At 55.3% G+C, this 14,390-nt stretch overlaps 5 protein-coding genes and 1 non-coding gene across 6 annotated transcripts; 5 read left to right on the forward strand and 1 right to left on the reverse strand.

Annotated features, from left to right (window-relative positions):
• Positions 1-339: 339 nt before the first annotated feature.
• On the forward strand, positions 340-713 carry F5144DRAFT_603053 (uncharacterized protein; the record flags this gene model as incomplete). Its single annotated transcript, XM_066791258.1, has 3 exons — positions 340-516; positions 583-607; positions 694-713. The coding sequence occupies 3 exons, from the start codon at positions 340-342 to the stop codon at positions 711-713; spliced, it is 222 nt and encodes a 73-aa protein (XP_066643448.1).
• A 1,932-nt stretch (positions 714-2,645) lies between these two features.
• F5144DRAFT_t99 lies at positions 2,646-2,758 on the forward strand. The gene has a single exon. It is a non-coding gene; the product is annotated as a tRNA-Leu (tRNA).
• A 1,231-nt stretch (positions 2,759-3,989) lies between these two features.
• On the forward strand, positions 3,990-7,098 carry F5144DRAFT_248257 (uncharacterized protein). The gene is made up of 4 exons (XM_066783422.1): positions 3,990-4,690; positions 4,749-5,315; positions 5,366-5,649; positions 5,701-7,098. Exons 1-4 carry the CDS (start codon positions 4,134-4,136, stop codon positions 6,984-6,986), a joined length of 2,694 nt encoding a protein of 897 aa, XP_066643449.1. The 5' UTR covers positions 3,990-4,133; the 3' UTR covers positions 6,987-7,098.
• Positions 7,099-7,371: 273 nt separating this feature from the next.
• On the reverse strand, positions 7,372-10,454 carry F5144DRAFT_533722 (uncharacterized protein). Its single transcript, XM_066786996.1, has 5 exons — positions 9,907-10,454; positions 9,086-9,854; positions 8,980-9,031; positions 8,802-8,926; positions 7,372-8,750 (listed from the first exon to the last, which is right to left on the reverse strand). The coding sequence occupies exons 1-5, from the start codon at positions 10,197-10,199 to the stop codon at positions 7,833-7,835; spliced, it is 2,157 nt and encodes a 718-aa protein (XP_066643450.1). The 5' UTR covers positions 10,200-10,454; the 3' UTR covers positions 7,372-7,832.
• Positions 10,455-10,852: 398 nt separating this feature from the next.
• Positions 10,853-11,258, forward strand: F5144DRAFT_248291 (uncharacterized protein). Its single transcript, XM_066783423.1, has one exon. It carries the CDS (start codon positions 10,957-10,959, stop codon positions 11,176-11,178), a length of 222 nt encoding a protein of 73 aa, XP_066643451.1. The 5' UTR covers positions 10,853-10,956; the 3' UTR covers positions 11,179-11,258.
• F5144DRAFT_248292 (glycoside hydrolase superfamily) lies at positions 11,259-12,964 on the forward strand. The gene is made up of 3 exons (XM_066783424.1): positions 11,259-12,140; positions 12,195-12,284; positions 12,363-12,964. The coding sequence occupies exons 1-3, from the start codon at positions 11,339-11,341 to the stop codon at positions 12,575-12,577; spliced, it is 1,107 nt and encodes a 368-aa protein (XP_066643452.1). The 5' UTR covers positions 11,259-11,338; the 3' UTR covers positions 12,578-12,964.
• Positions 12,965-14,390: the final 1,426 nt, after the last annotated feature.

Genomic DNA, 14,390 nt, shown 5'->3' on the forward strand with positions numbered 1-14,390 from the left:
TTGACACGGGCAGTTTGACATCTCAGGGGTGGCAAGGCTCTGAGTTTAATGAATATGAGTGGCCCGAGACTGGATCTGCCTTGAATCTGCCTGACCAGCCACGCAGCCTTCACCGAGCAATGTCCCCTATTGGATGTTCGGTCAACTTTGTCCCACGCCTGATGTATGAGGTCGTACGAGGCGATAGCGTGGCGGATTTCGTTGAAGCTCGACTTATTACAGACGTGATTCCGAGGAAGGGATCCCAATCCGGTGCGGCTTTCCACCACGCGACAACGCATCATCATATTACAGAACAACAGCACGTGTCAGATTTGACAGTCGGTTTTACAAGTCCCAATGGCCAGCCAAATTCCCCAGATCACCAGCCAGCAGAACGGAACCATACGCATGAGTCCGGAGGAGAAGGAATTTGCCAGCGTGCATGCATGTGAGCTTCCAAGCGAGTGCATTAGGGCAAAACATCTGAATGGGCTGCTCCGGTCCATGTTCCCGGCGGGCGGATACAACGTCGATGTATGAGAACGCGCCCCAAATTCCACTTGTGTGGGTGATAGTACTGACAACTGTCTCGTTCCACAGGTGGACCAGGATGTCTACAAAATCCGTATCCTAGGCCCATCCCTTATGTATGGAACTGCACTAACACCAAGGACTATCCTTTCTGGGTTTCTGATGCTAACCGGCTCATAGCTCAATATCGCAAATTTTAGAAATGGTGAAGCTGCTTAGGTAGCCCGTCTGCGAGGCCAACTCGGGTTAAACTTCAAATGGAGAAAGGGGGCATATCTGGCTTTACCTTGAAGTGGGGATGAACGGCGCAGGGAACCTTTTACGCTATGACAATGGTGGTAACAAGGATTAACGTTTTCTTTATGTGAGTGGCAGAAGGAAGTAGGGCCTGGCGCTATAAAGATACAATTATGATCGTGCTGTCTCAAGGCACACACATGGCCTGCGGTGAAGAAGCACGAATGTGCCCTCACATACGGCGAACCGGAAACATGTGGGACAACAACACATCTATCCACGAGTCACTCCAGAACACAGATTACGGAAGGCAGTTAACCCCCTATGGCCTCTCGAGATTCGTTTGTCGCCGGTTGGGGAAGAGTAGGTGTTCTAGCTCAACAAAACGGATGTATTCCGATCGGGTCCATGGAGGGGAACACCAGGACGGTGAGAGTCTTGAGGCACGTATTGGCAAGATAACTCTCCGGACGATGACGAAATGACTCAGCTCCAGCACACAAATCACGAATACAACATCGCGAGCAACGTGATTGGGTAGGTACTCCCTCCATAGCTTTTATATCATTGAGAAATTCACCGCTGTCCTACGCTCCTGAAGTATATACTTCATCGCGAAGTGCACTGGCCCAGGGCTCTGACGGTGTGCCAGAGCCATTTAGATACATGTACGCCTAGGGGGGTTCACTAGTTCTAACGGGATGACCAACACTTTCTTGCCAACAACCTCTTCCAGGGACTCTGGAGTGTTGTGTGTTTCCTCTCATCCTTTTCTCTCCTAATCGGCATCCGAATTTCCCATCGTATTATCCTCGCCGACATCCGCTGCCGTGAGCGAAACGAATGTCTCAGAGCATGACTCCGAGTCCCTTCAGTGGCATAACATGGCAGTAAGAACACGGGGGACGCTGATTGGGTAATAATGTACAACATGACGTGGTGCCTATGAAGCGTCCAGAAACGGGTCAGACGACGTGGCATCGGCAGGCTGCCAGTAGCGCGGTGGCGGGTGGTCTAACTTTTATTTTGATGACAAAACTTTGGTAACTGGTGTGGCAGATACGGGAAAAAAGGGATTCTCCGATCTTGAGACAAAAGTTCTTGAGCGCCGTGACATGCGCGCGACCGACGAAGAGAACAACGAACCGTGCCATGCAAGGAGTGGCAGTTGGGCAACAACTCGAAGCCAGAAGCGGCCAACCCGGCCCATGGGCGACATCTAGCAGCAAATGCCTCAATATATACACAGCTGGTGTACATGTAATCCGTAGATGGCGTGCAAGTGCTTAGTCCTCTCTCTCCTGAACTGCCGATAGCGCCCGTGCCTACCAGACCGGTGGCTAGACAACGTCTCCAACAACCGCAACTATCGTATTGCTACGACAAAAAAAAAAGGGGGGGGGGGGGCGGAGAGAGCCCACAGCGGTAGTGGTAGTGCAACAGATAACAGGGCCTCGCCTATCGGCCCGCAAGTTACGCGGGGAGCGACAACCACAAATATGCCGACAGCGCCGAGGACCACCGAAAGGTGCGCTTCACACCGATTGGTGGGCCTCGTAAGGTTGGATCTTGGGATTATGCATTGTCGTACCTGGATTGATGTCGGATGGATCATGGCGATGGCGTTTCGGCCTCCTAGGTTCACCAAATAAGAGGCTTCAGGATGTTTTTGCCTTCAAGCCTGCACTGGGTATGACAGTCAGGTCAACGAATTATTAAATCTATATCCGAGTTGGATATGCCGTCATTCCTGGGCTCGTTTGCATAGGCACGGTCATAATGCCCATGCGCATGTGACATGTTGGTGTGTGGGTGTATTATGTTATCGGCCGCGGTCAGTTGTGCAGCGTGCCGTTGATGTTGAAACGTCGGCATGCGGAATTCCCACAGTCCATGGCAAGGTGGCCGAGCGGTCTAAGGCGCCAGGTTCAGGAACACCTGAATTAGCGAATCTTATAGATTTCCTGGTCTCAGTAATGGGGCGTGAGTTCGAATCTCACCCTTGTCACAGAACTTTTGCAGTTCTGCAGTTCTGCTGCGGGTCGACATAATTTTTGGTCCACCTTCTAGAAAAAATCAGCCGGGGATTAGGTGCATCTGCCAAATGTGGGTTCAAGGCTCGGCTGGCTGCAGTGGCACGGCCTCGGCTTGCGTTTCATGCCAGGTTGTAACTTGGGGTTGCAGATGCAGATGCAGGTGCGGAGGTACTAGATGGAAGTCTGGGAAGATATGTATGTATGTCATCATGTCCCCTGCGTCTTCTCGTCGCGGAAACACGGGATGTTGGGCTGGATATCTCCTTAGTCTGGTAGAAGGAAGAAATCTGAGACACTTAGATATTTGACACTCGGGATGTGGGCCACAAAAAAACGAACGAAACCCGAAAATCTGAAATGGGTTTGTTTTCGACATTGTACGAATACGCATTGTTAAAACAATCCGTAGTCGAAATGTTCCTCATAAACGAAGTTTGCAGTGAAGTCAAATGTGGGTCTTAACAAGCCGATCCGAGCTTGCCTGAAACATCAGATAAATTCCGAAAACAGAGGCCGGCCTGGTGAATCATGTGTCCCCAGGTTCCCAATCTGAGATGCGATGCTTGATGCGACCCCATGGCCTGTGCACTGCGGGAGGAACATCGCTGTATCGGGGTTTGAGCCAGGCTTAAGCCGGGGCCAAGACGGCGAGGCTCAGGTACGGCTGCCTGAGCCAATGGAAGCCCTGCGGTTGACGCTTCCTTTAATTGGCTCTGGCGCCACAGCTGCGACTTCTCGATTGGGACGATCGAAATTAAAACACGTCGCGGTTGTTCAGGGGGGGAAACCACGAGGCTCGTTCACTCTGGCAACTTCCAACTGAAGAACGCTGACAGGTGCCCAGCATCGGTCGGTCGCGGGGGAGCAAGGCCAATTTCTCGGTTTCCCTCTCCTTTGTCATGCGAGTGGCCCTTCGTTCATTACAGATCCCGTACTTCGGACACGCGCACATACGCGCTCACACACACTCGCACACACGCTCGTTACAGTCGCTCATTTCTATCGCTTTTTCGCATAAAACATCGCATGAACAAATTAACAAGCCGTGGCAAGCCGTGACAAGGTCCCACGTCGCAGCCAGCGCAACCAGCGCTTGAGCGGTCCAGTCCGCCCTGCACCAGCTGCTCTGAGCTGCTGCTGTTGTCCTCGGAGCCCCATCCACGGCCTTTGCCGGGGCGTCATCGAGGGGGGCCCGGGTTCGAGACGTCGCGGGGCCGAGGCCTCTGGTGGAGCGCCTTCTCTGCTGGCTTCGACTGCTCCTGCTGCTGTTGCTGCCGCTGCCGCTGCCGCCGCCGCCGCCTCTACTCCTACTCGTCGGGCTCGAGTTCTAAGCCCCGAGCTATAGGTATGGAACCCGGTGCCAGGGGCAGGTCCCCTGTGTCCCGGCGCGTCGCACAGAAGCTGGGCAGCGACACAGTCGTTTACATTCCCTATCGCCCTCGGAACGATGCAGCCATTGCGCGGAAGACTGCAGCTGCCGACATCGACACGGTGACCGCCCGGCACCACGACTCCGAGGCCGACCCCAGGCGACACCCCGCCCCCGCCGATGCTCTCTCCCTCTCCGGCACCACCCCGCCGAGCAGCCCGACCATGGGCAACTTCCCACCAGCTTCCAAGTCCATGACGCCAGAGTCCGCCAAGGGCAGTCGCCCTCACCTCGTGCTCATCGACACTCAGGGCAAGGTCGCCGCGAAGGACGAAAACGATGCTTCCTTCCGGAAGCACAACCGTGGCATCGGCTCCATCGATTCGCTCCTTTCCTCCACCACTTACGTCAACACTCAGTCCGAGTGCAGCCGTGCCGAATCCCGTCTGTCTCGGGAAATCCGCATCGAGGTTGAGGACACAGACGGCGGCGCACCCGTTGCCGCTCACCGCAAACCAAGGAAGCAAACCAGCAGGTGCGTACTTCTGCGAGATGACGCTCTTGGTGACAGCCCCTACTCACGCGTGAAACAGAATTCAACTTGCCCCGCCAACCGTGGCCAGCCATGGCACCGCTGGGACCCATAGTGAAAGTGAGGGCCCAGAGAGTGAGGATGAGGAGGCCAGGCTGGTCGACGAGATCTCATCCTGGGTCCTGAGGAACACATTCGGCAAGGACATGGATGACTGCGCTGCCCCACTGTTGGTCTGGGACTGCACCTACCGCTATCTTCAGGAACTCTGGACCGCATCCCACGAGGGGAACCTCGGCTTTGTTCAATCCACGTCTGGCCACGGCACCCCGTCACCCCACTACGGTGGTAGCCCAGGCCTCGGGGGCGGTGATCAGCAGCACGCCGGGCAACACGGGAAAGGAAAGAGGAAGGCAGACGGGGGCAGTGATGACGGAAGCGGGTTCGGTGGCCGAGACAACCAAGGAAACGAAGAGAGAGATGCCTCCCCGGCCTCGCAGGCATACAGCAGCAAAGGAAACACCACCAACTTCAGCTGTCCCTATCGGAAACGCAACCCCCTACGATTCAACGTGCGAGACTATTACGTCTGCGCCACACATTCTTTTGCCGACATGTCTCAACTAAAGTGAGCCTGGTGGATTTCAGAACCGGACTTCGTCGCTAACCCCGCTGCAGAAAACATATCCGCGCACACCATCCGCCAGTCCAGAGAAACGCCGGCCTTTTTCATTGCCCTCGATGCGGCCAGGGGTTCGTCTCAAAGACGGATTTAGATTCGCATTTGCGCCAGGTGGACGTTTGCCACGTCTCGTTCGATAGCGGCGGCGCGGACCCCGAAGATGGCATCACCCAGAAGATCATCTCGTCCTTGGAAGCTAGGAGCCTCAAGGCCAAGATTGACAACTGGATCTCATTGTGGAAACTCCTTTTCCCAGCTGATCGAACCATCCCTGACCCAGGTAAGCACTGCCGTATGCTGCCCATCAGCTCAATCCCTCTAACCAAAACAGTCTTCGTTCCGGTGATGGAAATATACGACTTTGTTGCAGAGTCGAAGAAATTCCTGGCCGTGCTGAGCGATCTTCTCGGGCTTCAGTACCATCACGTCCTCGAAGGAGCCACCCAGGTGATGAATGTCGATCTGAAGATCCGTCAAGGCATTGAACGGAGCACGGGGTCTATTTACAACTGGATCGAAACCGTCGTCCAGGATTGGGAGCAGAGGATAGCAGGGACCGTGTCGCTTTTTACAAGTTCGGCCATCAGCCAGCCGGCCACGAGCGACAGTTGGGCTTCCACTCCCCATCTTCCCCCTTCCCCCGCGCCGACGACAACGGTTGTGCCTGGCAATACGGCTTCCGCCACGAGTACCGTGCCTGGTGCCGAGAGCCCCGGCGCACCAGCTCCCGCTAGCATCAGGGGTACATCTGCCAGAAGACGTCCCAATCCACCACCCAAGCGGATCAAGAGGCCCGAGATCCTGCCCAAAGCCCCAGCACCAACCCAGATACCGCTACCAATACAACGAGCACGGACACCCCAATCACAGGCCAGGGTCGTGAGCAATACTTTCAGACCACCTCCCACAGTGCTCCCAAGCCAGTCGGTTCCCTTGGCGCCATCGACCACGCAAGGTATCAACCCAGGCCAGCCGTATCATACCAGCTGGGAAACCCCAGCGGTGACAGTAACCACCGCCTATCCCGTTCCCTACACCACTCCAGGTGATGTTTTCCAGCATCCGACGATGACACCAGGCCACTACGGCTCCATCCACCCAAACCAATTGGACGTCCAAGCCGCGGCATACCTGGGGTCGGAACAGTCTGACACCATGTCACCCGACGCAATGCAACACGATGTCGACCCGCGCCCACAGTCAGCAGCCACCATTCACGCAAACAGGCTGACCATGTCCACCACTCCACGATCCTCGCTTGCTAGTCTTCTCTGGAATCGCGACGAGAACCGAGACTCGAGCCAAACGCTAGTGGAAGCACACCCGCCAGGGAGGTGCGCCAACATGTACTGTCCGAGCTGCAACAAAACCATGCCTGATGATATGGCCGCCCAGCCGTCCCCCGTCGGCATACACCCGGTTACGGGGGCTCCCCCTCATCACGTTTTCCATACTGCGGGCCCGGGACAGGGAGGGCCATTTCAACCTTCCCCCAGCCCCAACGAGGTGCACGGATTTACGGACCAAGTGGAATGGTACGCCGGGGGAGGCCATGGAATAGGGGGTAATGATAATATGTTTGGAGGAGGACACCACGGGCCGCGGGAGGGGTACTAGCACGGGGCCGGTGCCGCCTGTTTTGACTAACGGGGGAGCAGGGATGGGAAAAGGTGTTTTCTTTCTTTTTTGGATACCATATTTTATTTGTTCATGTATACTAACAAAATAAGAAGGATTTTGTACTAATGTAATGCCAGATGCAACAAAGTCGGAGGGTGAGAGCTGGGGGACATACACATATATATACAGGGAGTGTGGCGGGGCAGGGCAGGGCAAGTGGTCATGCGGCGCACTGCACGAGGTTATGATTGATGTATCCATTAGCTTTTGTATGATCTGTCTTAGATCTTTTAGCGTTGCTTACTGGCCGAAGTGTAGCCCTAGGTAAATGTAATTCTAGTGTGTATTCGAGAAACTGGGATTCATATGACTGAAGCAGACGGGCCGACGGGAGAAAGTAGTGTATTCCGTCTATTCCCTTCAACGCTATCAGCTTGGGTCACGATCACCAGCCCGTAACATCCCTCGGCGGCCCAGAGAGAGAGTCGGGCTACGGCAAGGCAACACGAAACAGCACAAGTTCTCAAATCACCCAATGTTATTTGACATCTCATACTACCTACCATAAGCTCATCTCTCTCGTCAAAGCAAACATTACAAACCACCCAGCGCCAGCATATCCTGGAAAAAAGAAGCCAAAAAGACACATCGCAATGCCCTCAACACCACGCAAATGAATGATTGCTCACCAACGTCTCTAACCAAGCGACAAACAGCACGAGGGGTTGTGATTGTGTGAAATGCAGACATAAGCATGGCGCAACTTTACGAGAAGAACACAACCCCCACCCCCACCCTCCGGGCGGGCCCACCGCCTACAACAATGCAACCGTAAGCGAAGCATCAAGCATCAGGATGGACATCCGCCAGGCCGCGGTTCTGCTTCGCCTGCAGGGCGACGACCAGGTCGGTCAGGCGGTCGATCTTGGCGGAGAGGTCGGCGATGCGGTCCTCGACCTCGGGCGAGGGTTCGTGGCGCGTGGTGGAGGACGAAACCGACGGCTCTGTGGCCATGGCCAGGGTAGAGAGGGTGGAGGCGGTAGCCTGGGGCGGTGGCGGGCGGGGGAGGGTGAGCGTGGACGAGGACGGCAGCGGTTGTGCAGGGCGCTGCTGGTGGTGTTGGTGTTGGTGCTGCAGTCTCCGGGCGGGGTTCGGGCTGGCGATGGTGGCGTGGCGCGGGCCGCGGAAGCCGGTGTACTGCGTCCCCTTGCCGGCGGTGCCGTGCAGCCACTCGTAGAATTCGATCACGGCGACGATGGGCAGGTGTGTGGCTTTCAGAAGCAGGATGCGGGCCTTGCGGAATTTGTTGTCCGAAGGGAGGAACAGACGCAGAGGGCGGAAGATGACAAGGGCGAGGAGGTTGAAGGGTGGATAAAAATGGGTCAAGCGGTTAGACGTAGAAGCCTCCAAGACGTAGACGCTGTAGACGTAGAGATACTCCTCGCGGGCGTGGGTGATAACGCGTGAGAACGAGTTGGAGAGCATACCGGTCAGGGAACCTGTCAGGAGGATGGAGCTGAGCATGACGAAGATGATCATCAAGGGTGGCCCGAAGATGGGGTCGATGTTGTGCATAATGTCAAAGCCTACACCACTTGAGCCGAAAAAGATACGAGTCAAGAAGCCGGCCATGTGGTTGAGTGAGTAGGCATCGCGGGCCACGAGGGAAAAGGTCGTGAGAAACCCGAGGTAGATGACGACGACAAGCACCATAAACTTGAGGAAGTCTTTGCCCATCTCCTTCAGACAAGGGATCAGGGTCTAGGCGGATTAGCTACGTCGTGATGAATCCCGGACATGTATGTAACTTACCCCCCAGTATGGGCTTAGGCTAAGGATGGAAAACACACGGGGCACCATGAAGAGCGCCTCGAGAGCCAGAACGTCAAAGGCGAGGTCAACGAGGCGAGCGTTGTTAGTTCCCAATCCAACAACGCCTACTAAGGTCAGTGACAGAACAGGAAGTCGGGTCAGCAGCAGCATGACGTACGCATAACAAAATACGTGAAACCGATTCCTATCATGAACATGTCGAAAATGTTCTAGGTCTGTGTTAGCCATGACCCTCAGCCAGCTCAGCTAATGGCATTACCTACCCACACATCAGCAGCGTAGAAGATCGACCCAGCATCTATCCATTCGCTCAGCTCGTCGTAAGCAAATGCAGCAAGCCAAAGACACAAAAAGACCTCGAGCGTAGTAAAGCGCGTAGGATCCCGCTCCACCAGAACGGCGTAATAGAGGAACAGGAAGCTGGCGAAGAAGAGAACCTCGAAGGATTTGAGATACTTGGGGACGCGGAGACGCGAGAAAGGGTCGGCGGTGGTGGGCTTGTAGAAGCGCGGTTTCTTGATGGAGTGCACGGAAAGTGAATCCCAAAAGATGATGTCGCCGTTCCATATCCCAGTGATGATCTTCTGAACGATGCCCTGGCTGAGGAAGCGTTTGGCGTCAGCAATGGCGGCGATCTCGAGGGCATTGAGGTTAGTGAAGTGCGCCGTAGGGTCATCCTCCTCCTCGTCATCGTCCATGTCGGCTGTCATGCTCATAGTCAGGCGAGAGATTGACTGTAGAAGCATATTGCGTTTGTTGGTCCCTGACAAGCCGAAGACCTGGCGGGCTGAGTTTGCGGTGTCACGTATGGCCTGGCCCAGGAGAGCGCTGTGCTCATCAACAGCGGACTCCTCGTCGGTGGGACTTGTTTCTAGGTCTTTGGGGTCAGGGATCTCGTAGAGGCAATAGTCTACAGCCTCCCTCTCCGACAGATGCGTGAGGAAGCGCCAGGCCACGATCTCGCAAGCGTTAGCCCGAGCCTCGTGCAGCCCCTTGTCTTCTGTGATGGCACCGTAATGCCATTTTAGCGCGCTGTAAAGTTATCAGCGTCCTGTCTAGAGCAAAACAGAGTCAAGGAACTCACAGCAAAGCATTTACAATGGCCGGGTGAGTGCAATTGCAGCCCAGGTGGTCGACCAATTTCGGCAGGCCGTCGCCGGCACCGGTAGTTCTGAGCTGCTCAAAGGTCAAAGGCAGCTGAATGACATTGGCAATGTAGACGGATAGTTTCTTGACCAGCACTCGGAAGGAGTCGTCGTCCTGGATGTCGGGGAGTTCAGCAGTCCGGCGGCGGTCTTGGCGATGGAAACCCGTGGGAGAAGGGGTTCGCAGTGGTTCTGAACCCTGTGCAGGTCGCGACTTGACGCGGATCGGCATTGTAACTTGGTGGTTGGTTACCTAGCCAGTTAGGTACCTAACAATCCAATCAATGGGAAGGTTAAAAAAAAAAGAATAATTCCGTAAATGAGACTCGGCCCGGTTCCTCGGGTCCTGTCACCACCGACAGAGAGGAAAGGAAGGAGGAGGAGGCTCCGATGAAAGAGGGGGATTGATCTTTCCTTATCTGGAATGTGATGTTGTCGTCAGGCAGTTGGATGGCGGGGGACCATGTTGTTTGTTGGAGAATCCCGGCACTGGCTGGACCTGAGTGGGCTGCGCCTTCCCCGTCTCGGATGCTTCCTGCAGGGCACACAGCTCGAGGCAAGGCCACCCGTGCCTGGCCGACCTCCTGTGAGTGGGCGGGCTAGATGCCCCTGAGGGGAAGCAACCACTGCCAGCACGCTAAATCCCCCCACCACTCGCCGTTTCAACTTCGTCCAATCCATTGACCATCCACATCACGAGCACCGCCGCCCTCAGGTCGCGCTTTGCATCGCGCCGTCGCCACACAAGTACGGTCAGCTGAGCAATTGGCAGCGTGCATAACGGCCGGTTCGTTTGGCCATTCTCGGATTGGCCACTTTCAATGTTTACCACCTGAAACGACCCCTCTTCCATCCATCCCTCTGTTGGAGTTGATCTCCAATTCTCCACCCATGTGCCTGTTTCCTCGTTGTGGAAAGCCGAGGCTGGCCAACTTCAGACACAATGGCAGTTTCTCCAGGCTAGGATTCCAATACCCAGTATTCGTGTTATGCAGCCAATCGCTTCTGGTTTTCCTACTTTCCTTCTCTTTTTTAAAGCCTGCCTTATTAAATACTGTGTAACTTCCAAAACAGGAACAATGTTTGGAGTTTCCCCTCCTTGGAAGAGCGGGCTGTTCCCTTCCGCGGTCGAAGCCGGGCTAATCTATCAGGGGGTGATTTTCCATATGTCCATGCCCCTCGAAGTAAATCATCACCAAAAGCTGCCATAAGGAACAACTCGACGGTACTGTAATGCAGGAGATAATGACTACCTTGGCGAGTATTTAATGGGATGCTTTTAACGGGATGATTTGAGCGCGGTGCTCAGAGCCCGTCCTCATCTTCTCTATTGACACCTCCCTTGGACACTAGATCAAGCACTACACAATCATGAAAGCCATCTTCACCCTCGGCCTCGGCCTACTGTCCGCGGCGCAAGCCCTCCCCTCAGCAAGGGCGGCAGCCTCATCCACCGTGGACGGGACGCGCTTCTCTATCGACGGGAAGACGGGCTACTTCGCGGGCACCAACTCCTACTGGATCGGCTTTCTGACCAACAACCAGGATATTGACACCACCCTTGACCACATCGCCACCTCCGGTCTCAAGATCCTGCGCGTCTGGGGCTTCAACGATGTCAACACCAAGCCAGGGGCCGGCACCGTCTGGTTCCAGCTCCTCTCCTCGTCCGGCTCCCAGATCAACACGGGCGCCGACGGGCTGGAGCGCCTTGACTATGTGGTCCAATCGGCCGAGAAGCGCGGCGTCAAGCTGATCATCAACTTCGTCAACTTCTGGGACGACTACGGCGGCATGAACGCTTACGTCAAGGCCTTCGGCGGCTCCAAGGAGAGCTGGTATACCAACGCCAACGCCCAAGCTCAGTACAAGAAGTACATCCAAGCCGTCGTCAGCCGCTATGCCAAGTCGGACGCCGTGTTTGCATGGGAGCTGGCGAACGAGCCCCGCTGCAAGGGCTGCAGCACCGATGTCATCTACAAGTGGGCGACTGACATCTCGGCGTACATCCGGAGCCTGGATTCGAGCCACATGATCACGCTAGGTGACGAGGGCTTTGGACTGCCGGGTGACACTACCTACCCCTACCAGTACACCGAGGGTACAGACTTCGTCAAGAACTTGGGAATCAAGGATCTGGATTTTGGAACGTTCCACATGTATCCCGACAGCTGTGCGTCTCACCCCTCACCCATTGATGCCCAACCACAAACTAACTGCGCATTAGGGGGCGTCCCGTACAGCTTCGGCGAGGGGTGGATCAAGAGCCACGCTGCCGCCTGCAAGGCCGCCGGCAAGCCCTGTCTCTTGGAAGAATGTAAGGAGCCCATCGGGATCTCGCTCACCCCAACCACCCCATCTCTCGCCCCATGAACAAAAGACTAACAAAACCCAGACGGCGCCAACGCCAGCTGCGACATCCAGAAGCCGTGGCAGCAGTCCTCCCTCGCGCTCGCCGCCGACGGCATGTCTGGCGACCTCTTCTGGCAGTGGGGCGACCAGCTGAGCTCAGGCCAGACGCACAACGACGGGAACACGGTCTACTACGGCTCGGAGTTGGCCACGTGCCTGGTGACGGATCATATCAAGGCTATTGAAGCTGCGTCGTAAGTAGCTGGCGGCGAGGTCGGGTAAGGAATCGATGGGTGTCCTTTCGGTGCGTAAAATGGAGTTGTGATGTCCGCAGTTTGGTATTTGAGGGGCGGGAATATCAGACCCAGCTCCGGTATTGTTTAACCTTTTGACCTGTGCTCTTGGTCTCTGTCTTATGCGCTTCGTTAATGATGCCCCGACAATGACCCATGGTTTTTCCATTTTTGTACAGCGGGTTTGGTTAGAACTTAAGGCCTCCGTGATGACTGACACCACCTGGCTTTGATATTGCGGCTCTCTGAGGGGGCGCTAATGGTAGATCGTCCTTACCCTTGACTTGGATTCGAACTGGGTCAGAGCTAACACTGCCCTGGCTATCAGCCTGAAGAATTCTAGTGTATAAACAAGACATCGGCTAATAAGTAACCAAAAGCTAATAATATGCAGAATCGCAGAGTCCGAGCCACGCGCCGAACCCTGATAACTTCTCACGAGCAACGGCGCGCAACCACCTGGTTAAGGGGTGAACAGATGGGCTGAATAAGCAGCCGGGGATCTAGTCAGATCTATGTCTCGTGTCGACATAAGATCTCGGGAACAACAACGACACGACAAGCGCGAATTGATGGAGAACTCGTGATTCCTTCCGTTTACCATGTTCGAGTCGCCGGTTAAGCGGATGTTCTCGTATCGGGCCAAATTCTAGAACCCCACCAGTGCGCGTCTCCTACTGCAAAGCGACGGTGACATCGTGGGGGGTAACACGCGGTGGACCACAATTGCGGCACAGCTTAAGTTCTGACCGCGTCGTTTGATGAACAGGAGAAAAGTGGATTGCCGTAGAAATGTGACGAGTTCCTGAAGGAAACTAGTGCCGAGAAAAAGAGTCGCTCAAGATCTCGATTTCTTCCGAAGCTGGAAATCTTTAAGAATCGCTGTACACTAACTATCACCATGTCAGATCCCCAGATGTTGCATTCTCCACGGCCGTTTAACCACATGGATGTGCAAGCAAGCGGCTCCACTCCGGGCTTGGAACGATTGGCAGCTGTGGGCTATGGCGGGGCACCGCCACCAGCCCATGATGAAAACCGTCTAAAAAAAGAAGACGACACCCGTCCACAGCAAAGAAACAGCACAGCCTGTTCTCTTTACGATTGTGGGAATGCGCAAACACAACTCCGCCGTCTAGCAAGTGCTCGCCAATATTGGAGACTAAAGCGAGATGGTGGACGCCCAAAGGGAGTGTGGCGAGACCATCAGGGAGTTGCACAACGGAAATTGCACTCGATATTTGGTATCGCGATAATCCGCCCGGCTTACGTTCCCCAAACCAACTGGCGCGCTTGCAGAAAGTTTGTGGGCGCTTGTTGGCGGCAGTGCCCGTTGGTTTTGTACGCGCGGTAATCGTCGGGGAGGCGGGAGCTGGTGGCACATTCCGGGCCCAAGGCTTTCCGTGCGTTTCAATGCGACTCATGACCCAGGCATCCGGTTTCCGGATGTCAATCCATCCCACCGCATAACTCCCGGAAGCCACCGGACGACAAGCAAACCTCTCAGCGCGATTCAATCCAAGGTGTGGGTTGGGCCATCCAAAATGGCCGGTAGCGGCAGCGGCAGCGGCAACGCGCTAATGTACAGACGTGAATAGCTTTGCGGGGCTTGAAGGTGGTGTTCTTCGTAAGACTTCAGTCGAGATGAACCGAGATATGTGAACAGCCACTCACATTGCGCTTCGTCGCAGCGAGCTCCGTTGTTGGATTCAGGTCCCAGCAACAGGAAAGCGAGCACGACATGCCACATCCCTGCTCCGCCGGGCCTGCAAGGAACT

This window comes from Chaetomium tenue, assembly GCF_020726465.1.
Source record: "Chaetomium tenue strain MPI-SDFR-AT-0079 chromosome Unknown F5144scaffold_4, whole genome shotgun sequence".
Lineage (NCBI taxonomy): Eukaryota > Fungi > Ascomycota > Sordariomycetes > Sordariales > Chaetomiaceae > Chaetomium > Chaetomium tenue.

Bases quoted from the DNA above. Each gene is read 5' to 3' on its own strand.
- F5144DRAFT_248257 (XM_066783422.1), top strand. From the start codon at position 4,134: ATGGAACCCGGTGCCAGGGGCAGGTCCCCTGTGTCCCGGCGCGTCGCA. The intron at 4,691-4,748 runs GTGCGTACTTCT...CGCGTGAAACAG, and splicing joins CCAAGGAAGCAAACCAGCAG to AATTCAACTTGCCCCGCCAA. The intron at 5,316-5,365 runs GTGAGCCTGGTG...ACCCCGCTGCAG, and splicing joins GCCGACATGTCTCAACTAAA to AAAACATATCCGCGCACACC.
- F5144DRAFT_533722 (XM_066786996.1), bottom strand. From the start codon at position 10,199: ATGCCGATCCGCGTCAAGTCGCGACCTGCACAGGGTTCAGAACCACTG. The intron at 8,927-8,979 runs GTACGTCATGCT...TGACCTTAGTAG, and splicing joins TTTCACGTATTTTGTTATGC to GCGTTGTTGGATTGGGAACT. The intron at 8,751-8,801 runs GTAAGTTACATA...TAATCCGCCTAG, and splicing joins GCCTAAGCCCATACTGGGGG to ACCCTGATCCCTTGTCTGAA.
- F5144DRAFT_248291 (XM_066783423.1), top strand. From the start codon at position 10,957: ATGCAGCCAATCGCTTCTGGTTTTCCTACTTTCCTTCTCTTTTTTAAA.
- F5144DRAFT_248292 (XM_066783424.1), top strand. From the start codon at position 11,339: ATGAAAGCCATCTTCACCCTCGGCCTCGGCCTACTGTCCGCGGCGCAA. The intron at 12,141-12,194 runs GTGCGTCTCACC...ACTGCGCATTAG, and splicing joins CCACATGTATCCCGACAGCT to GGGGCGTCCCGTACAGCTTC. The intron at 12,285-12,362 runs GTAAGGAGCCCA...AACAAAACCCAG, and splicing joins GCCCTGTCTCTTGGAAGAAT to ACGGCGCCAACGCCAGCTGC.